The following is a 23,461-nucleotide window of genomic DNA, read 5'->3' as shown; positions in this document are numbered from 1 at the left end:
AAGAGGATCTCCCATCACCCTGGACACTCATTTTTTCCCACCAAAAACCCTACAGCTCTTTCTGAAAAAATATTTTTTTAAGTAGGTAAACAGGAACAACTGAATGGAGGGCTTTCCTCCATTAACGAAAGTAAAAGCTACAGAATGGCTTGTATGAAAGTGAGTTGGCAGTTAGCAGCAGGGCTCAGAAAACAATCAGGGGTCAATCTGTGCTGCCATAACAGACTAATAGCAAAAAAAAAAAGATCATTTTACCTGACCTGAAAAAGCAAATTGCATCCAGAGATGAAATCACAGTTATTTGATAAACTGTAGGAAGAACAGTTCCTGACCTTTAACACCAGACTGAATGTACAAAGCGCATCCTTTTGATGAGAACTCTGCAGCTGTGAGGTGGGAGCTGCTTGGTATTTCTCCATTCTGTTTCAAGCAGTATCCATAGAACAGCATTTACTAAGGTAGTCCACCTACAATTATTTTGAACCACCCCTGCAGGACACACTCATTGTCTGGGACTGAGACATTTTCTTTGTTCAGAATGCTACAGAAATGAGCTGGGCTTACAAACAGCCTGAGTTCCAGTTAAGACTTTATCAGGTGCTCTCAGTGGGCATTACCAAGGACCTAACCTACAGCACTGCTTATTGCAAACATCCATAGAACCCTTGTACATCAAAATTTAATCAACTTGCCTGTAACATATAATTATTTAAACAGAAACTCACCTAAGAAAGTGTACTCTCAGCAAAAGGCAAAGTTCACATTCTAGCCTTACTCTGTGTCTTTCCATTATTTTCTCACCCAATTTCATTCAGCGGCAACGCAGAACAACACTCACTGTAATTTCTGCTTTCTGTACAGATAACTTTTTTAAAACGTCTTCAAAAATAATAATAATAATAATAATAATAATAATAATAATAAAGGTTAGTTTTAAGAACAGGTAGAAATTGCCACAGTCTGCTTTTCTGATTGCCTTGAAAGAAACCAGTGCAGCATACACAGACGTTGCTGAGGACATTTGTAAATGTCAGGCCTTAGCACAAGTCTTGTTATAAGTTAGGGGAAAACCCAGGACTTGTGACTTCTCAGCAGACAGGAAGGTGCAGTACCTGCTTTAGCAGCTGTCAGCACTTACCCTATGCTGAAGCTAGCTCCATTTTATGTTTAAAATATGCACCCAAGCATACTGCAGTTTATAAAGAAAGGTGAATAAATATATCAATACACATCCCTAAGGCCCAAACATTTTTCATGTCCTTCCTCCACCACCTCAAAGAGCAGTATTGTACTTATTTAAGCACCATGCGGAACCTATAGAACAAGCTGTATATAGAAGGCAGCAGTGTTATGCGACTCCAGGAAATACTCCTTGCCTTTCACCTGGGGAGAAGTTGCTTTTTGCAGCCATTCAGTGGTGAAGGACTTCTCTTGTTTGTGCTGATGCAACACAAATACGGAAGAGGGCAGAATATCTGATGTGGACCAAGAGGCCCCTAAACACTGCACAGAATGCATGTGGGAAGGGCTTGGCTGTATGACAAGTCCTGTACTGATTTACCAGTCCTCTAACTAAACAAGTCTTCTACAGTAAGCAACTGGGTTTTAAAGACAGTACAATAGTAATGCCTGAGTAATTTAGTTTCTATAGATCTTCTAGTGCCCTTGAATTTTCATGGCTCCTTTAGCAGTAAAGACAGCGAGTGAGCACAGCCATCCCATGAATCAATATCTGTTTTGCTGTTATCGACATTCCTGCAGCTGTCACGGCAGAAGCCCTATTCAGACAAAATCTGAGTGAAATAGCTTCTTAATGGTATGAGAAAAAGCCTTTATTTATGCAGACAGATGCTGCTGTAGCTTTTACAGATACAAATGATAATGTAAGTCATACTGTAGGCACTGTAAATTCTGGGACATCAACACCATTATTCATATGGAACTGCGTAACACTACAAAGCCATTTTAATTATTTCAGAAAATTCATGTCATCTTAAAAGGAAGACATATTATGTGTGAGAAGATACATTACACATGATAGCACATCTTTAAACAAGCCAATGTTTGTTAACTGATTTCTCTCAGCACCTAGCATCCTACATAACTAGCCAGTTCAGTATTTCTGTTGTAATTATTTTATATGTACTGAATGTCAATCATTCCTCTGCTTTTTTTTTTTTTTTTTTTTTTTTTTTTCCTAGTAGGTCATTACTATTGAAGACTGGAGGTAAGGATGGAATAAGAAATAGGATCATTTCTATAAATAAGAAGAGGAATGCAGGCAGCAGTTCCATAAGTTATTGTCTGCCCTATAGGTATCTCTTTAGGTCACAGTACAGTTCAGACATAACTCAGCCTCCTAAAGAGAAGGTGTGAGACATCCAGATCCAAGTTCAAGCAGACACAATGATGGGGTAAAACAGAGAATTATTTTCCAGCAACCATCCTTCAAAAACTATCCATGTTAAAAGAAAAATTATTACATTGCCACTTTTTTCCCCCCAAACTCAAAATAATACACGTATGTGCTGAAATACCAGAAATTCTCATAACACAAAAATTGCCCCAGCCAAGTTACTACTGTCCTAGGCTGGATTTGAGCTTTTGAAAGTAACTTTACCATCGTACCTATTTCCAAACCCTAACATGGAGTATCTAAAAAAACGTAATAGCTTCGGGTCTTTGCAATCTTATTAGTTCAAAGTTATTTGTGTATGAGAAAATAGGGAAGAAAAATATTGTCCATCACAAAGTGGGCTCCAAAGTGATTTGTTTCACTGCAGTGGTATTTATCATGTTGATAAAATAGACCATGGATCTGAAAATTGGAAGATTTTTCCTGTTAATTTGAAAGAGCACCTATACATGCTGCTGTGACATCAACATAATACCCTAAAGCCACAGCATCTGAGAAGATTTATTTTCCGAGCCCTTATGCAGCCCCATTCTCTTTTCTTCTGACATACCCAATTTGCAGGCTGCTGGTGATCCAATCTTATTCATTCTGGCTCTATAATAAGGATGTCAATGCAAGAAGAGAAAAGTCATTATCTGATAGCCAGTAGACATGATAAAAAGGCAGAGTTAGATATCTCAGGGGAAAGGCCACCCTTTCTGCTTTGGATGAGCTCCTCAAGGTCATGGGCAGCTTTTGTACCTGTAAATATGCTCCTAATTCACTTTAAGCTGAGTGCATCAGATAACACTGAAATGTTCCTACCACACAGTCTGATGTTCTAAATAAGGTTTTGATGTTTTCCTCTTTTTTCTTAACTATCAGTCAGTGCAAAGCTTTAATTACTATTAGAACATATGTACATAATGAGAAAGATCAAAGAGACTACGTTAGCTGCAAAGAAACAATCTAAATCTATGGGTTCTGCCTGGTTAATAGAATAAACCTGGGCTTGGGTTATGCTGGAATACCTCCCACAGTAGCAATAACCAGGTGAGACAAGTTAACCCTTTGTACACAATTGATATTTACAGCAAATTTTACAATAAGTATCACAGTTGCATCAACCGACAGCAAAAGTGTATCTATTCTTTGACTTTGACAAACGCCCATTACATTCTAGAAGATAAACTGCCATCAAACTCTAATTAATGGAATCTCAAGCAGTAAAAGAATGAAATAGTGTGAGCTACAATGTACATGAGCTAAAAATTATACCAGCTAGTCTTTAACCAGTGAGCACTTCCACCGTATGATGCCACATAAGGTAAAAGTTTCTGGCAGTCCCTAACAGGTTATTAATGAACATCAATTGTACCTTAAGAGGCAGTTTAGCTTTGTGTGTGCAGAGCAGAAAAACATACAGACTAGAGTATGTGACTGGCCCCTGGGCTGCACACAGCAGAAGCAAACAGTGGGAGAGAGAATTAAATATGCTCTTGGGCCTCCTGAACTAAGAATTCTTTCTTTTTTTTTCCCCACATACTACTTATATGACTCTCATAAATCTGATTTATAGAGAAGACAGTTTCCAGATTACTCTGGTCTTCCATTCCCTTGCTGCAAGATAATAAGAGAAATGCAGAAGGACCAGCAACAGCCTTAACTGATCTGTATATCATCATCAATTCCTATTAAATATCATTTAAACATTAAACATAATAAGGAAGCAGTTGTTACCTGCTCCTTCTCTATAAAATAGGACGAATGTGATGTACAGTGTTTCTATAGATGAACTAGTATGTAACTAGTGAACTGAGCAGTGTTATTCCTTTGGTGCTAAAAATGCAGACATGAATTTGCACTGTATGATGACAGTCTGCACTTGTGTGTGGCTGCCTGGGAGACAACAAGAACTCAGACGTTCAACACATCAGAATGTTAAGGTAGTGACACTTAATGCTGGCACGAGCCATTGCCACAGCCAGACCTACAAAACCATTCCCTATAATCACCCATCAATTCACCACCTTCCAGTTTTTAATGACAGCTGCAAGCTTACTGTACTTTCTCAGTTTGTAAGACTTCCCAGGCCTTGGTTATTCCTGAGTAAATTTGCCATCACGTCTTCTTGCAATCTACTTTAGGTTCTACAGCAGTGAAAGCACAGTGTTTTCCTTTTGTAGTAAGGGTGAGAGGGCAATAGAGAGAGAGGAATTAGGCTTTAGTTTTATCATTAAGCGAGACTCTCAGACAAGGAATCAGAAGAAAGCACAAAAATAAAAGAGTAGAACTGCTTATAAATATAAATCAAATGCAGGTTGGATTTTGACCTGGAGCGGTTCCTGATTTATACTTGGGATAACCACAGTAAATCCCATAAGCAGATGGTATCCTGGCGTTTATCTAGCATAAGCAAGAGTTTCCAACCTTCCTTATGATCCAGAATGAAGAGCTTTGAATCCAATAGAAAAAATTTTTTGGGGGGGAGAAATGTAACTCTTATGGGGCATTTGCATTCACTGACTTGAATAATATCTGTCTCTCCCTTGCTACAGTGATGCTCTGTACAAAGTCAGCAGCTGAAATCCAGAACCTTTTTCAGTTTGTTTCTGTAACACGCCTACTTCACACTTTGCGAGCTCCTGTCTGGGAGCTGCAGAAATAAGCAGTGTGTGAAAGCAGCTGCAGCAGCCAGAGACCTATTTCACAGTACAGCAGCAAATGCATAATCCAATTGGCCATTCTTGGTCAGACTAAATAATCATCTTTGAACAGGAATTGTTCAGAAACGAAGAATCAAGAAAATCTTTATCACTTCCACTAATTTAGTTCATCTGTGGGCCTCACTGGGATCTCTCAACTCCTTCTTGCCATCTGTCAATCTCCTCCCCTTGATAAAGAGGCTACATATTCCAATACTGTCCCAAACAGGGAGAAAAATGAGGCAACCAGAAACATGCTTTAAATTGCTTCAGTGTTTGAGATACCTGATTGTGATCATCAAAGCACTCTGCATTATCCTATACTGAGCTTCCTCCCACTTACTTTCAGTCCCATTTGCTTCTGTTAATTTGATTTGTTAAAGACAATAGGAGGAGCTAGATCAACCCCCAATAATTGTACTAACCCATGGTGTTCAGTTAATGCAACTGTTCCGTCAATGTGCTTCAGCTTTAGTTAAGCAAGTTTCAGCCTAGAAAACAAAACCACGACTGTATCTGCAATGACCACATTCATTGACACATTTGCATACTGAGACATTGCTCTCTGACATGTTCTGACTCAACTGCACCTACAGCATCACTTTCTACCATGTTAGACAGGACAAAGGAGCATCCCTTTAGAGTGAAGTTAATGAGAAGGAGAAATAGCCCTACGTATACCCCAGCAGTCCAGCTGTACTATATCTCCTTCATACATGGAGTTACTCAACAAGTTGGTGTGTTGGGATGGAAGGATGGCTGGGTATAATAAAATAATGTCGTATTCAAGGGATTTTGCAGATGGATCGTTTATCATCTAACAGCAAACGAACAGTGTGGGCAATTCTCTACTATTACGTTAATTCTAAATTAAGTGTTTGCTCAGCCGTATGGGCCCCCTGTATTCACAGAGCAGCCATATGGGCATTGTATTCCCAGCTGCGCTTGCCAGAATGTTCCATTTGTGTTGTGTTGGGAGCTGTGTAACCCATCACTGGATAAAAGCAATGCTTTGTGCATACAGTGTCATTCATATTTAGAGGACTAGATCAAGTATTTATGTTTGCACTGTTCACAATTTGAAATTTCATCTAAAAAAATAAACCCCACCTGAAGAAAAAAAAAAAAAAGAAAAGGTCAGCACACTGATGCTGCTGGTAGTTGTATGGACTTTACGTAAATTTACAGACATTTCTATTCTGAATGAAAAAATATAACATTTTTATGTACAGAAATACACAGTTTATCAGAAGTGTAAGTATTTGGATAAGAGAAGGAAAACGTATTCAGCATTCTTTGCCAGAAGTAACATCTTTTGCCTCCCCAAAAAGTTCAAAACCAGACATGCTTCCATGAATGCAGGGTCTGTAGTCATTAGTCACCTCAGCAGTTCCCCTTGTAGGAAGTCACTGCAGCTACACACAAAGCCTGCAAGACCAGACTCACAATGTCAAATTGAAAATCATACCACCAGAGAAGTTTATCAACCATATATTGTTTTAGGATCTGGGCTAAGAGGAGTGATTCATTCCCCTAATAAGAGCAATATTGCAATATATCCTGTCTCTGTCAGAGATTTGGTTCAATTAGAGTAAGAACATAAAAAGAGAAGGATTCACGAGAACAAGAAACAGCAGATAAAACAGACATGACTTGGAACAACTAAGGGAGCCCTGAGAACATTCTAGATAAATGGGCTGTCTTGTAATAAAAGAATCACTCCTCAAGCAAAAAAGAAGAGTATAAGTGAGTACTTTCTATCTGACATCACCACTAGCCCATTAAATTCCTATTAAGCAAAACAGGACTAAATATTAGCACTCATACTGAGTGGTACCACAGGAAGAGTCAATGTGCTCAGAAACAAGCTGACTTCTATAGCTAGACTTTGAAAAAAAAAAAAAAAAAAAAAAAATCTACTAAATAACTCTGCTCAGCTGTTTTATTTTCTTCCCCTTCCTGTTAGCCAAATTGTTAACCTGCTGTCCCAGCTTCATAAGATCTAACAGCACACATACATAACCTCTCTTCTTTTCCTCTGAATTGCTGGGAAGTTTGTCACCAACTCCAGTTCCAGGATTATTTGATTTCAAACTGAAAACCACAACCCAGCAGCATATGGAGGAACCTCACACCCCAGGTTCACTTTCTTATCAGGATGGCAACCAAGTGGATTTTTCCCTTAAAAAAGGGAAAAAAACCTCCCTTAGTGGGAGGTTGTAACTAGACAATCTTAAAGGTCCCTTCCAACAAAAACCATTCTATGATTTTCTGTGATTCTTTTATCATTGCAAATAAGCTAAAAGTACATTATCTGCCAGTACTTTCTGTTCTTTTTTAGAGGTGTCCGTTTCTTGCAGTTGTGATTTAAACTAAACTGCAATACTGACAGACGGAATCTGCAAAAAAAATATGACCAAACAAGGCTACTGAAAGGCAGCAGGGGTACACACTGCTTGAGCACGTTACCAACACAGGTAGTTAAAAACTGTACAGATGAGAAACATGACTGGAATTTTGTAAACACTGAGGAAGTTTAGTTCTGGCACAATGGCCACAGGAGCTGCCCCTGCACTGCAAACCCCATTCCCCCACACTTAACGCTACACGATCGCTTTTCAGAAAATTCAGTCTTTCCTTTTGGCACATCATGTTTTGTAATAGCTCAGCACATTTCTTGGCTGTCTGTCTTAATTGCTCATAACGATTCTCAGCCAACAGTCAAGTGCTTCTGAACAATTTAAAAAAAAAAAAATGGAAAAAAGAAAAAGCAAAGCTACTACATGCTAATTTCCCAGTCTGGTTTAATATTTCTCATCAGTTCTCTCAATGTCAAGTGTTAGCCCATGAGAATATACACTGTCTTGAAGCCGTCATCTGAAGTCTATTGTGACTGCAAGATACCAAGTAGTGTATCCCAAAGGGAAAGAGCTGGGAAAACATGGATGTTTTCTGAAATCTACGTAGAATGTACTTGCACTTCTACAAGTATACATTTAATTCACAGAACACTCAAGAGAGCAAAAATTTGTTAGGTTTAGTTTCCGTAGGAAACAAATTATTTATCAGGCATACAGTCAGATATAAGAATACATCTGTGCCATATTTGAAAGCTACTCTTGGTATTTATTTTTTTCTTTTTAAGTTAGAGATATTATTGCCAAAATTTTAACTGATATGAAACTTCTTTCATCCATTTCATTGGATTAGTCGTCTACATCATCTCTCTCTCCATATTGTGTGTCCCCTGTCAGGGAATAAATAAAATGGAAGCCATAGAAATGCCTTTTTCCTGTTTGTAAACTGGAATGTCAAATGACTAAATCCTCACTTGCTCACATCATTTACTAAAGTACACATTTCTTTCAGGCTTACATTTTTTAGTAGGTTATCATTAATTGTCACAGCAGACTGATTTCATTAATCACCTGCATATTTAACACTGCGCCATGACCACCAATAGGCCATTTCCAGATATTGGTCATCTCCTAACTTCAGGAGTGTCAGTCAATGGCTTGGACTGAAAACTTTCTAGTCAGGTGTTCCAGATAGATGATTAACTACAGATTCATTGTAAAGATCACTGTGTTTCTTATATTCATTTTGTAGTCTCGCTAAGATCTATTTTCAGGATACACAAGAACAGCTTAGATGGAAAAAAAGTAAATATAGTCCTGTAAAGATACTGAAACAATCAACAGAGACAGATGGTTTCCAACATTTGGGCTGAATGCTTGCATCCCTACGCAGCATTGCTGTGGTGTTGGTGGGGACACAAAAATGTTCTTGCAAGTTTTTTGGGTTTTTTAAGTTGTAAGGTAGAAACAAACAATATCATTGTCACATGCACTCTCATAGTGGGACAGATTCTGTTAATCCTTTGCATAATCTCTTCTCAAGTACAAATTTTGTTTCCAAAGCTCTGCTGCCTTAGCAAATGGACAGATTTCCAGCTGTAAAAACTCATTTTTATCTCTTTAAAGAACACATACTAGTGCAAATTTATCAGATGTAGGCTAAATACAGTTACTCTTTACTTAGATTATGCTAAAACATATACAATTTAGAAAAGATACTTATGTCTCTCTCTGTCTCAGTACCTTCACTCCTTTTTCACAGAGAAATGCCTGAAGATTAAAAGAATCTGGCAAGACCCCTTTTAAAGCTTTTTCTCTGACCCACAACTCTGTTCACTCCTCTGCCTCACACCAATGTGTTGGGTTGCAGACTCATCCCACTAGCTAAAGGATGCCCTGTTCTGCAAAAGCATGCTCCTCTGCTCCACTCCTACCCAAAACTTGCTCTGCAAAACCCTGGAGCCTTTTCATACCTGGTAACAATGCCCAAATCCCTTGTTCTGCATGGGAGTGACATTTTTTGAGTTTCAGCATTCTTCCCTGTGTGGTTCCGCACAGTTCTTTCAACATCAGTCAGTTAATGATACTGATTGGGTATCATTACCCAAAGGGTCTTTGCAGAAATAAGCAAAGTGACCATTGTGCAAGATACATCATTGATTCCAGGAGGATGTTTCCCATAGCAGGGAAATGATTGCTCAGTGAATCCCCCAGAGTCAGTTAATTAACAGCTCCAGAAATCAGTCTGTTAAATGGTCTATCCCTTAAAGCATGTACTTATACAATGGATCGGGCTCAAGCTGTCTCACAGCACTTTGAAAAATCTTTAGTTTTAGCATCTGTCTGACCCCACTGACACAGTCTCCCTGTCTCTGCCATGCAGAAGTTCACCTGAACCAGAGCAGTCCAACCAGTGAGCTCCCCAGCTACAGTGAGAATGGCAGTGATGCAAGTTTACTTGTTTCTCCACTTCTGGTGGCTGGAGTAGTGATTGGACTTGTGCTGTTTCTGTCCTGCGTCACCATCATTGTTGGCAGCCTGAGGAAGGACGGACGGCTGAGACACCCACACCAGAGGAGAGACACTGCTTATGGTAAGAAGCTAAAGTGAAACAGTTCTCAGCATTATTTTTACCTGCTGCTAAAGACAACAAAGAGTTTGGACGCTGTGAGAGGGATATAAAAATAAAATGAGTAAAAGCTTACAAGGCATTGATGAGAAGCAGCTTTGCAGTTCAATAGCACCTTCACAAAGTACAAGCCCCACAGCTGGGGGCTGTCACTGGACTCCTGATAGTTTATTTTCATATCCCCTTCAGCCCTTGTGTATATTACATGTTGTGATTTCTTCTTGTTGTGCTAGGAACCTTTCACTTCTGCAGTGTACAGTAAGCTACAACACTGACTTGGCAACTAACCAGCTTCTTACCCCAGAAGTTAAAACCGTATGTAAAGAAAACAGGGCTTCAAAATGCCATTACACAGACAACTGTCAACATCATTAAAGACACTGGTTTACTATCAAAAAAGGCCATTTTTGTTTGTTTGTTTGTTTGCACCCTGTTCTTTAAAAGGACTTGGAAGGACTTGGAGGTACAAAGGTGTAATTTTAGAATTACATTTTTGGCCAATTTGGTGCTTGCTGATCAGACGTTCAAAGTGATGTAATTTCCTTGGTGAAGGAAATTACACAGTTTGATCCTTAAAATATTTTGAGAAAAACAACGATGAAAACCTACTTTGTAAATATCCAGACCCTGAAGTCAGGCCATGGCATAAAGGACAATTTTTAAACTGTTTCTTAGAAATAACAATACTAAAAAAATGGGGGGGGGGGGGGTGGAGAGGAAGCATCAAGCATGGTGATACTTTCAGAGAACTTCCAAAGAACCATCTTAAACTGAATTGTGCCAGTCTGCCTAAGTGAAAATTGTACATCAGCAGAAGCCATCTTGCTATCTCAGCACGTGTCTCCCAGCCAGAAAGGGACCAGCAGGAGTCTGGCTGCCTCCAGTGCTGAGCAGAAGGAAAGCACAGCACCTGATAGACTCCATTAGTGCTGGTACAATTCCTCGAGCACACATTGGCAGAGGTGAACATTACCAGCAGGATGGACACGCAGTTCAAGAACTGCACAAGTGAGTCCTGCCTTTTACTCTGTGTTCAGAGAAATGCTGCTTTGATGTCACCTCAAAAGCTGGCCCCTGCCTCCAGGAGCCATTTTAAAGCATTGAGCGAAAAGGAAGGATCACTTCATATGGAAGAATAGGGGAGTCCAGAGACTTGCCACATTTCCACAATTCAGGACAGTCTTAAGGAAATTTCATACCAGAATGTTGAGTGTTAACTATCATTAAAGATACAAAATAGCACCAACTCCTGGGTATTTCTAGAGCTGTGAAACTCTTGTGTGAAAGCATTAGGAAACTCCTGGTGCAGTGAGCAGGATATTTTTTTCCTAGTATTTTCCCATTTTTCTTCTTTTCCTGTGAGCTATTCTAAGAAGCACAGCACATTCTCAACACACACACACACACAATCACACCTAAGTCTGCTTTTAAAAGCCTTTGCAGAACTGGCAAGGTTTTGATGTGTGCATTTCCCAGACACATCGGCATCAGCTCCTGCTTTGAAGTTGTATGCAGCACGACTTACACATTTTCAGCCTTTGAGGTAGAAGAGCTTTAGACACTTGCACTTTGTACGACAGCGCTAAATATACAGTCCTTGTGCCAACATTGCAGCTCATCCACAGTGACACAGGCTGGCTTGTAAAAGAACAGAAATGTCCTGTGAAACCTGATTGCTCGAAGTAACAGCAATTCTGCCTCAGAGAGGTTTTGTTTTCTAATTTTTGGCAGCGTTATGAACAGTAATATTGTCTCAGTGGAAAAGAAAAGCAAACAGTAACTGCTTGTTTTCCAGCTCCAGATGGCTTCTCTTATGGCGGCTCTTTTGGAGAGCTGAGATCCACCTGCATGGAGGAGTTTACCCCAGCTTTTGATTTTGGTTCCTATCTGGATACACTTTCTCAGGTCAACATCATGTATCCCGATTCACCTCCACGGTAAGCACTTCTCTAAGACTCTAAATATTATAGTCCTGCACTTGCAAAGCCTGCTAAAGAGGAAAATAAAATTGCTAGACCAACATCCACTCCAAAAATGCAGGTCATACAGACTCCGCCTACAAACACTTTATTTAGTTTAAGCTCAAGTTTTCCATAGTAGAGTGTATTTACTAAGTAAGCACACCTGTATTTATCATCTACTAATATTCATATTAATATCAATAACTTTGATGGCATATGAATGAAATACACAAAGTCATCTATGGAAAATCTTTCTTTGGAAGAAATTATTTTTAAGGCTGCACTTTTGGAGAGATTTTTTTTTCCAAGAAATTCCTACCTTTGGTTTTCTCCTGTACTGTTAGTGTCTGAGGAAATGAGCCCTGCCTCAGGTGGTGCCCCTCAGAGTCCCACCCAACTGTGTTTTATTGTCATTAGATTAAAAGAGACTTCAGATTTATACTCCCTTAGAACCATAACAGACTTTAACAAATTAAAACATTCAGCCAAGTTTCCAATTAAAGCATATTTGTTACTGTAGCTGCAAGGAATTTTCCTCTCACCAGCTTTATTTCACTGTTTGCAAGGATTCTAAAGCCCTTTAATTTTTGTTCTCTTCCAAGTACCACGAGCAACTCCCCACTCCTTAATGCTTGCAGAAATTATTGTGAAATAAGCAACTAGCATGAAATCAACTTTATGGTTTTTACCACTGTTGTTCACACATGTTAAAGGTACGACAGCATGAAACAAAAAGATGGTCTGCTCACAGCAGATCCTTCCCTGTGTGTGTGGAAAAAGTCTGGGTATCTTGTTAGTGAGCCAGAAATAAAAAAAAAAAAAAGTCATTATGGACATAGATTTATTGCAAGACTGGGGAAAAAAAATAAAAAAATCAATATGCCCAGAATTCAGATATTAACATATGGTGAGACAGCACAGATTACATTTACACAAATTAGTATGTAGTACAATCTCCATCACCCCTTTCATCTGCCACTTACAATTGCAACATCGCCACAATTGACTAATTGACTAATTTCAAGGAGAGGTATATCAGAAATGATACAGCAGTTTCTTCCTTAGCTGTAAGACAGAGCTCATAAAAGGATACAAGAACTGCCCGCATGTGACAAAAGTTGCTCTTTAAACTATTTGTATACTCTCTGTATGCCTCATGCACCATGATGGAATTCAGTTACTCCCTCCAAAGAACCACAAGAAAGAGCACTAAACAGAACAGGATCCAAACTTCCTACATAAATTAACCTTACACACAGCAAATAATGGGTGATCAACATTCATCGTCTTCTTTTAAACAGACTGTGCGTTTTAAGTTAAGCCATGCCCTTTTCTGACTGCATGTATACATGAGCAGTAGGGAGAAAAGTGGAGAAGCCTCTTCCTGTTCTTGCTTTAATACAGTAACAAAAAGCAGCCACATACTTCCCAAGTGTTTCCGGGGCCACCACACCAGTGAAAGCATGAAGCAGGGCCACAAGCATCAGGTGAGGAGCACATCAGGCCGGCCTTAGTAAGAGCTCTTCTGAAGCAGCTTGGTAGTGTGAGCACATGATCACTGTTTTTTCTATTCCGGGCATGTTCTGCAAGCAACCTTTTAAGTACTACAAAGCCATGCTAGATAACAAAGGGGCTTTTAGAGATGGTGTAAATATTTTAGCAGAAACCTCACATTGTGAAACATTTTTTCTTAGTCTGGCATCTAAACTTGTAGAACTTCATATAAACCCACTCACAAATTTACACTGGGATTTGGACCCACACCCACAAGCCTTTACTTATAAAAGTAAATGAGCTGACACCTAGGCAACAACTTGAGCGGGCACTTGGCCAGGTTTCCAAGAATAAGCCCAGATTCCTGTGAACAAGCACTCAGTACATACCTCTTTAGCACACAGGTCTCAAAAAAACTATACTAGAGGTTACTTCCATTTCCAATCTGAAAGCTGCCCAAAGCTGGATTTTGTCTCTATGGAGTTTGGAAGCTTATATGTGGATGCACGTACGGGATAGTGCTACATGATCTCTGCTTTCGTATGAGTTCTCTTCTGTAAGAAGTCTGGCAGAAGCTGCCCTGTCTATTTCCTTGCCCTACAAAACTATTCTATATGATATATTCTATATTGACTGAGGGACATACAGGTGCTGCCTCCTTAAGATTCACCTGGATGCCAAGAGGACCCCCAAGGGCCCACACTGACAACACACACAAGCAATCATTGGTCATCCCACTACTCTGCAATTCTTCTTAACATGTCAAAATTAAGGATTTCTATTAATATTGACTTTTTCTTACTGCTACAAAAGTTACGTGTTTTAGAAAAAAATGCTTTGGCAAATCAACAACATCTTATTAAATTTTACATCTTAGCAACACAATTTGGAGAAAACTTCAGGAAAAGTAGAGCTTAGCAGATGGCTGAAAGCAAAGCTCTGCAGAAAGACATTTAAGTTTACTATTAATACAGGATGTATTCCATTGTAACTTTCCCTTCAGAAACTGACTGAGAAGCACGGTATGAATGCACTGTATTACACAAGAGCCTGATAAGTTTCTTTACATCCCTCTAGGCAGTCGTCCATAAAACCAAAGAGTTTATTCTCTAATGAGTAGAGCATTAGTAAAGCTGCGGAGAGTATTTGGACTGATGGGTGCTAACAGCATTAACCGCTATCAGACACAGCCTTGAAGCATAAAGATATGCTTGACCTTGTGTGTTTAAAATGTTACATCACCAGGATCATTCTTATTACAAATTATCATGTTTTGAAGAGTAGGTTTACTGAAATGCAATTCTTATTCCTAATTCATGCAGTGTGCAATTAATGCAAAGCTAAGATAGCATACCCAAAAACTAATAATGCAACTGGTAGCAAAAACAAGAGCAAGACATGAAGGCAGCAAAGGGAGCAACTGCACTGGCAAATACCCTTCAAAACATATTTGGAATGAAAGAATTCACTGAGTGAAAACTAGGTGTTCTTAATATGGTCTGCAAGAGGCAGATGGCTAAACTCAAATCCAGAGAAGCAGACTTTGTACAAAAAGCAGATAAACATTTAGTCAGCTGTGATCACCTTTCTCTCTGTTTCAGTGGTTTTCATCAAAGACAGTATAGCTCATAACTCACTGCAAGCTGTATCAACACAGCGATGCAGACTTCCTGTAGGAACGTAAACAAGCTGCCAAAAAAAGTGATCAGTGTTCAGCTGTAGCTATTCGAGGTGCCATTGCCAACCATTGACTTTCCAGCTGAAAGTCCATTACAGACTTTTATATATATAAGCACACCGTCACTGGGAAATGAATCTAAGAAAAATACCTTGGGATGTTAATAATCTTATTGATCTGATATCTAAATTGCAAGTTGCACTAGAGGCTCAATTTGATTATCACTACAGACATTTCCACCGATCGTTACCTTACATTACATTCTGCATTAGATTTAGGGGACCTACCATACGCTGAGTTTTGTCACTAGCCTGCCATAGTTGCAGGCAGTTACAGAGAAAGCCTTTGGTCAGTGTGTCTTGACAACCCCCAACCACAGACACCCTTTGGGGTAATTAATGACTTTCTAAAGAATTTGAGAACTCTATAAGCATCTGTCAGGTTGATTTTACATGAAGTGTAGAAGAGAAAAATAAAAACAAAATATAGTGGGTATGAACTATCCACTTCCAAGATACTAAGGGTCTCCAATGGTTTGAGGTGGTATTTTAATAAACAAATACATCTTGGCTGTCACTTTAAGAACTAAACAATGTGAATTACTGAGACAAAGTAACATGAAAACAATGTTCAATAAATCCCTAATCATGCAGAATTGAAAATATAGCTAGTAAATGGACTAATATGCCAAAAGGAAAGTATTAAAATAAAAAATATACCTAAGAAAATATGATGCCTCTTGAGATATGCCACTGTAAGAGCAGTTCAGACAACAAAGGTAACCTTCTCTCATGGGAGTTACACATAGTTTCTTTCTTAGGCAAAAACATCATATAAATATCCACTGTGGTGTTTTCAGCATAGCTCAAACCTGTCTGTACATGTATTTTCCAGGAAGGATTAGTGTTTACCATCACCAAAAGACAGCAGGTCATCAGTAAAACTGAAACAGTGCAGGAGCAATTTTAGTAGAGTTGCAGCACATAACAGATGAAGTAAGCAAAAAGACATCTATCTCACACAGAAGGATGTTTCATTCCCCAGATTTGCCTTGTATTCATTAGCTCCTGTCTGTGACTTAAAAAATTCTCTAAGTAGAACCATCTTCTTTCCCCGGAGAGTAGGTCATAATTTATGAATGACAGCAAATTAAATAAGATCTTTTGTGTTTCCTTAGCAACAAAGCTATTCTAATGCTTGTTGGAAGGAGACCAAAGAAATTCATGAAGTTATTTTCAGTCCCCCCAAACAATCCAAGTCAACAAAGTCATCTTGAAGACCTGCTGTATTTAGGTAACATTCTTTTCTTTGCAGGTCACATTTACATTCAGTTTGATGAAGTTAACAGGCATCACTACTCCTTCCCTTTCCTGGCATCATTACCCCTTCACAACTCAATAGCATAATCTATGATGACAGTGAAGTTACTTTGACAAGAAACAAGGCAAAGAAATGTAGACAGCAGCACATCTCTGTCAGAAAGCTTCTCATGTCTTTCTGTAAGGCACCCTGAACCTTAAACTACTGTAACTGGGTAAAACAGTTTGTTTAAAGTGAATTTGCAAGTATTACTTATAACCAAGGAGGGCTTTCTAAGAGTTAATAAGAGACAAATGATATTCAAGAGAAGCAGTGTAACATGTTCCTGTAGCCCATCACTACGTTATGGTAACAAAGTACTTTCTGCAAGCACTTGCTTTTTCACTCAGAAGGGATTATCCTTGTGACTGCTGTACTAACATCAAACACCAGGTACTTTTTGTGTAGATGACATCTTCTCAGAACTGAATCTCTCAGGTAAAATGACTATTGATGCGTTTTTTGCCAGAAGATAGCAAGCAGTTTTGGTTTCACGCTGAAATCATGCAACTGAAAATGCAAGAGCATAGAGCTTGCATGATTTCAACGTGAAAGAAAAGGAGTGGGAGCGTGCAGCAGGGCAGAGGATGCTTCCCTTTAGCATCACAGACAATGGCTCATGGTGAAGCCACAGCTTTATACAGGTCCAAGCTTTACAGCTGCTAGCATCTCAGCTGAAATCAACAAAACTAGATACTGTACTTAAATGACTTGCACCAAGCAGTATAAATTTAATATGAGGAATGATCATTACTGATTGCTATCAATACAGTGGTTCTGTACGATGGCAGCCCTCATTACACAGCATGTGTTCCTCTTGCTCGCCCTGGTACTGGGGTCCATACTAGCTGATATGAAGGCAGCTCCTTTATTCTGTCCCAGCCTGCTCCATTTGCAAGTAAAAGTAAAGAAAGCTGAAAGCTATGTCAAAAGCTCAGAGTACACTGCAGAGCAACTTGGCAGCATTTCTTAGTTCTTGATGCACACTTTGCTGCAGGAAAAAAAAAAACAGGATCTATTCACTTCTTCTCCAATGTGAAACTCTGCAACTGCAGGTGCAATGCTTTGAAGAGAATATGGAAAACAAAGTATCCAGACCATTAACTGCTAATGCAGTATAAGAGTTCCTTTTATAAACAAGCTATTTGAATGATATATAGTTGCCTCTTTGGCCATGAAGTACTGCCATGAGTGAGCTACAAAGTGCCATAAATGAAAAGAGATGTATTTTTACCCATCCTATACAGCCCAGTGCAGTCTGTGACCATCTCCAAGGATGAGGCTTCCATCACCTTTCTGGGCAGCCTGTGCCCATGCATCAGTACCTTTATTGTTAAAAACAACTTCTTTGTATCCTATCTAAATCTCCTCTCTTTTAGCTTGAAATCCTTTCCCCTTGTGCTACCACAATCAGACCCTGGAGTCTGCTCAAGAGTTTGTCCTGTTCTTCCTCATAGCCCACCTTTAGATACTGAAGTGCTGCTGTCAGGTCTCTCTGGAGACTTTTCTTCTTCAGCCTGTTCCAGGTCTATCAGCCCATCCTCACAGCAGAGGCATTCCATCCCTCGGATCGTTGTTGTGTATATATTAATATTTGGAACAAAACATCAAACTGACAGGTTTTAAATACCATAATTTGCCACCCATGTGTCTTGGTGCATAAAGGTCTCCTTCACAAAGGCCACTTCAGTAATTATCTCACTAAGCATTTTAGTTTTACAGCTATGGTCCATGAAAGACATCAAACTAAATCTGAGGGAAAGAAATGCAGATGATCAGGTAGCAGCAGTGAGCAGAAGGCTCACACTGTGCCCATTTTCCTTCAGGTCAGTGGCAGATTCTGGGCACCGGGCCCAGGCCCCAAATCAGTAGACAGACAGGCTTCCTCCTTTTTGCAGCTCTGCAAAGGGATTCACAATTTTCCACCTCAAAACTCACATTCCTCTGGGCTTTCCAAAACCAGAACTCTTTTCTCTCTCTTTTGCTATGGTAACAGGACCCAGCAGGTGCTATTCATTAGCCTGATTAAATCAGTCAAAACCAGTGGAAAGATTTCAAATAAATTCACTGGGCTTTAGGTCAGCAAAATGTAAATTAAGTAAAGATGCAGTTCAGAGGGAGTAATCCTGCAAAGAGAGAGATTCTTCCTTTATTCTCAGTCTCTGATTGAAGTCTAAGATCTTGTAAAAGAGCAGCAGGTTCACATCGAAGTTGCAATGGACTCAGTAGAGATTGGACATTGAAGTCCACGTGCTGTATAAAAACAACTCAACCTCCTATCTGCTGAGGTCTGTTCCTGAAGCTCCTACCTGCCTTTCTTAGGGCCTTCAGAGCACAGAGCCACGGTATTAAATGATTTCTGATGGAGAAATCAGGACATTCTAATCCAAATTTAAAACCACTGACCCGACGAATATAAAGTAAGATAAAGAAGGAGAAAAATAAAGCCACCTTTGGATATTTGAGCTGTTTGTTCTATGAACACATCTATGATTTAGTTGTTTGTTAACCTGGTGCTAAGGTACCACTTCCTTACTGAAGAATTCCTCTCCCCCAAAAACCACTTTCATCACCCACCCATGGAACAGCAGCATGAAAGCCAACAGCAGCACTCTGAAGGAAAGGTTTGAATGAGTGCAGCAGGAGCCAGTACGCTTCTAAGGCAGGGCCCCAGTGGCTGATTTCAATAGGTCTGAGCTCTCTGTAACCAGTATGAGCTGCCCTGCTGCAAGTCACTTATAATCTAGAAACAGAGTTTATTAGCTTGAGTTTAGCCTGGCAGCAACGCAATTACAGGGGCAGAGTGACTGCCTGCAGTCTACTGGGAGGACACGTGCTAAATATCCTATGTTTCAGGAAATATCTGAGATCCTAATAGCCAGCTCTGCAGATACCACAGTTGAGGAAATGGGTTCTTAATTTGTCTGGCTCCAGCAGAATTGTTTTTCAGGTCAGCTGACTGGGAGAAGAGAGGGAGTTTTTGGTGGTGAGAGGGGGGTTCTGTCTTTTTTATTTTATTATTTTTTTAAACAGGAACCATTCTTCCTCCCCTCAATCTAATTAAAATGATCCTGAAACAATTAAACAAAGCAGTCATACATAAAGCAAGTCCTTAAGAACATGATTCTATGCCTCTTCCTCATATTCACCTGCATAGCCAGTGAGCTCAGAACCTTCCTTCAAACCCGTACACCTGGACTGGTTTGATAGCAGAAGTAAAGTCAGCTGTTTTCTGGGCAAATCAGTGATGCCAGGGCAGCCAGGTGGGAGACCACCCAGGTAAGGGGCCAGAAGCACTGCTCAGCAGAGCCCAGCTCAGCACCAGGCTGCCAGCCCAGCAGGCCGATCTGCCTGTCATTCTTCATACCAGGGCAGCAAGGCCTGAGCGCAGGTGGAGCAAGGAGGCAGCAGTCTCCCCCCTGGCTCTAGCTTAATGGCACAAAGCCTGGACAGACCTGAGATGGCTCTGCATGGAAATCCCACAGACCGGTCTTTCTTGCATTACTCCAATTTTGGAGGAGCACAGTGGGGACTCTGCTGAGTCTCAGAATGGCCAGCGTGAGTCTGTCAAAATTATTCATCGCAGCTCTGCCCCTCCACAAGGAATCCTGCTGTCCTGCAAGTACAGATCTACAATCCAGACAGCCCACCTGTGGTTTCAGACTGAGCACAGACAGAAGGATGTCCTACAGACCCGTGAGTCAGGAAGGCAGGATTTGGTAGAGCACTCCATCTAAAGCTCTCCATACCTTCTTTTCATAACTGTAAAAATGGCAACACTGCTTTTTCCCCACCCTTTTGTAAGTTTGCCCATTACAAAGAGCTGAGATGAAGGCTGAATGCTGCTGTGGAACCAGCAGTGCAACACTGTGCATGGGTACAACTGAAATGCAGAGCCAGGCGCAGTGCTGCAGCCACAGCTGTGATTCATACAGGGTCTGAGCTCCCCCAGGACCTCAGGGATTAATCTCAGGTACCTGGAGATGTGCTTTTAAGTGTGAAGCTCTTGAGTGCCCCGCGTGGCAGGGTGAGCAAAGATGTGGGCTGAGGAACCGCTAGATGATCTTTTTCTTCTCACTTTACCTGCCCCTGTTATGCTGACAATAATGTACCATGGCATTTTTCACAGGAATCTAATGAAAAAATTGTTTTTCTTTCAGCTATGATGAATGCGTGGGGCCAGGAGCAACGCAGATATATATTCCCACAGATGATCCCCCCCCATATTCCCTTACAGACCCCTGCCAAAGAAATGAAGTATCTATAAACATCAGCCTGGAGGAGGAAGAAGCAGCAGCAGGGACTGCAGGGCAGGCAGCACACCACGCCACCAGGCTACAGGGCTGGCAGCAGCCCATCCCATCCATCCCATCCATCTCTCTGTCGTCGCTCCCCACAGAGGCTGCTCCCCGGTACGAAGCCGTGGTGTGTGAGCACAACATCCCCATCCCACTGGTGCCAGTGGAAGTACTGAAAAACTCTCCCTCTGACTATCAGACCATTCTGAGCCAAATCCTGTGAATAAAAGGGGCTTTTTCCTTCCATCTTTCTGAGGAACTCAGACTGAAAAGAACACATTTAAATGGAAGAATAAAACCTCTTAAAGTTTTACCTATTTTATATCTTTACTAAGGGATGTAACGGGATTGTTTTTTTATTTTTTACAGTCAATTTTGAAAGTTTACCTAAACTTCCCTCTTTGTGCTTCAAAGTGTTCCATGGCATCACATAGCACAGAATAGCAGCAGTGAGGAGCAGTACATTGGCCTTCCTGGAGCATGTCAGATCTCACTGATGTTGCCACTCTATGTGTATATATATGTTATCCAGTCAAGCTTACTCCTCGATTTGATGATAATCTGCATGCTTTAGAGCAGAAGGAAGAAGTGCATTTCTCGTCTCTGTAGGTGTCAGTAGTACACTTGATCCAGTGTCTTGGCAACAAACCATTTGTTAAAAATTCTTTTTCTAAATATGTATTTTCCCACAGACAGAAACAGAACACAGCCCACAAAACATCACTATCAGCACCACACAGAAGCCAAATAAAAAAGGAGGAATCTTTTGATACCCGTGGTTTTTGCCTCGGATACCCCAGACTGTTCCAAAACCTGATCTAAGTCTCTCATAAAGTCAGGAGCAAGCTGGAAGGTAGCAGCAGCTGCTCCATAAAATGGACTTCAGGTTATTACCCCCACTAAGGATGAGTAAAAAGGAGGATAAGTAAATATATAACTGTATTTAACAGCAAGCATCATTCAAGTTATTAAAACTAAATCTCAATTTTCTGTAACTAATTTCCAACTGTACTCATTACTCAGCACTCCAAAGATCAATGGAAATATAATTAATATATAGTTGGGAAGGAATCATTTGGTTCTTACTGCTCTGTAAATCATACCATTGCTGAGTCATACGCACGATGGAATCAGATAATCAGGCATTTTTTCTAAGCAGCTAGCAGTAAATGTGCACTTGCTAAACAACAGAAAGCTGTTGCAGATCTCTTAAGTTTTCAATGTATTACACCCAAAGCAACAAAAACTCACGATTTTGCATTGCAAAGTAAGCTGGTGGGCATTGCAGAAGTACAACTACATCCAGTACTTGTATCATTAGTGGACAAAGCTATTCTGCATGAAGCACCGGTGGAGACAGTTCTGTGACACACAAAGTATCCCGCAATGAGAGACAGAACTCTGCACTGTCAGTCAGGGCCAGAAGAGAAAAGCAGCACAGAAGTTTAGCAGTCAGCTGTATTAGCAGGAAGAAGTGAAGGGAAGCACAAAGGTTTACATAAAGCAGGGCATGTAACGGGGACAGACCAGAACTGGGGGCGGATGCTGTGGGCTGGAGAGGGAATCCAGCAAGAATCAGAAGGTAAATGGGATTTTGGTTTTTGAATGTGTCTTTCCTACCTATACAGCAAAACTGGGGGCTCTACTGAAGACAAGCCATTCACAAGTGTCTGCTCTGTTATACAAGTGCTGCCTGTTTCTGTGTTCTGTGGGCAGTACTTCTGTCTGTTAACCTGACATGGATTTCAGGCCCTGCCACTACCTTTGTATCAGAGGGAAATAATGATTTGATTTTACAGGATAACTCGACTTTAAGCAGACTTCTGAAGAAAAGGGGGGATTTACACCTCGCCTCACGATAGAAACACTGCACTAAAATCACAGCAGAATGAATCAAATCCTTCCCCACGTGAGGACAGGCACAGCACTGCCAACAGCCTGCACTGCCACACAGCACAGCGGGACTCAGCCACCCCAATCAGCAACCAAAGCACGTTGTATATCGGAACCCTGAGAGATCCCAACAGAACAGTCAGAGCAACTCAAGAGTACAAGTCAGCTCCCATTCAACTACATTAAAGAAATTCACAGCCCCTTATCGGACTTTAAACTATGGTATCGCTGTAACAGCAATCCTAAAGCCAAGCTGAACGTAGGCCTCGTGTTAATTACGTGATTAATAGGAGAACACAGACTGTTTGGCGATGCTGTTCCTCACCTGCAGGACAACAACTCTGTATTTCTGTAGTCATCTCTTCTGCCGGAATTTTTGGTATATGGATCTTTGCATACAACTTTTATTAAAGAACATACATGTACTCAGTGCAGCTTCCGTGCTTTTATTGTGCCAGTAGCACAGGCAAAGCATCAGAACCCACCACAACTACACGCAGAGGTACCTCACACTAAGGCCAGGAGGGGCACGAGGGGAAGGAGAAGAGGGCGTTTCAAATAGACAGTCCTTAGTTCTGCGCCCCTGTAGGAGCAGACGTGCGGAAAGGTGAACTGGTGCCCACGTGCTCGGGTAGATAAAGATTTGCACAGTGCACAGCACTGCATAGCTCAGCATAGGACAGCACAGCACA

General features: G+C 40.6%; 1 protein-coding gene across 1 annotated transcript in view; it reads left to right on the top strand.

Moving 5' to 3' along the window:
• The window catches only part of BEAN1 (brain expressed associated with NEDD4 1), a 37,828-nt gene extending 14,630 nt beyond the window's left edge, over nt 1-23,198 (top strand). The window contains exons 4-6 of the mRNA XM_015874086.3: nt 9,841-10,050; nt 11,882-12,023; nt 20,739-23,198. Coding sequence (XP_015729572.2) covers nt 9,841-10,050; nt 11,882-12,023; nt 20,739-21,099 — 713 coding nt within the window. The 3' untranslated portion in view covers nt 21,100-23,198. The remainder of the gene's footprint in view (nt 1-9,840; nt 10,051-11,881; nt 12,024-20,738) is intronic.
• The last annotated feature ends 263 nt before the right edge of the window (nt 23,199-23,461 follow it).

Source organism: Coturnix japonica, chromosome 6 (genome assembly GCF_054131305.1).
Source record: "Coturnix japonica strain WE chromosome 6, WE-NBRP24, whole genome shotgun sequence".
Lineage (NCBI taxonomy): Eukaryota > Metazoa > Chordata > Aves > Galliformes > Phasianidae > Coturnix > Coturnix japonica.
Note: the sequence above shows the minus strand (reverse complement) of the source record. Positions and strands in the feature narration are given on the sequence as shown.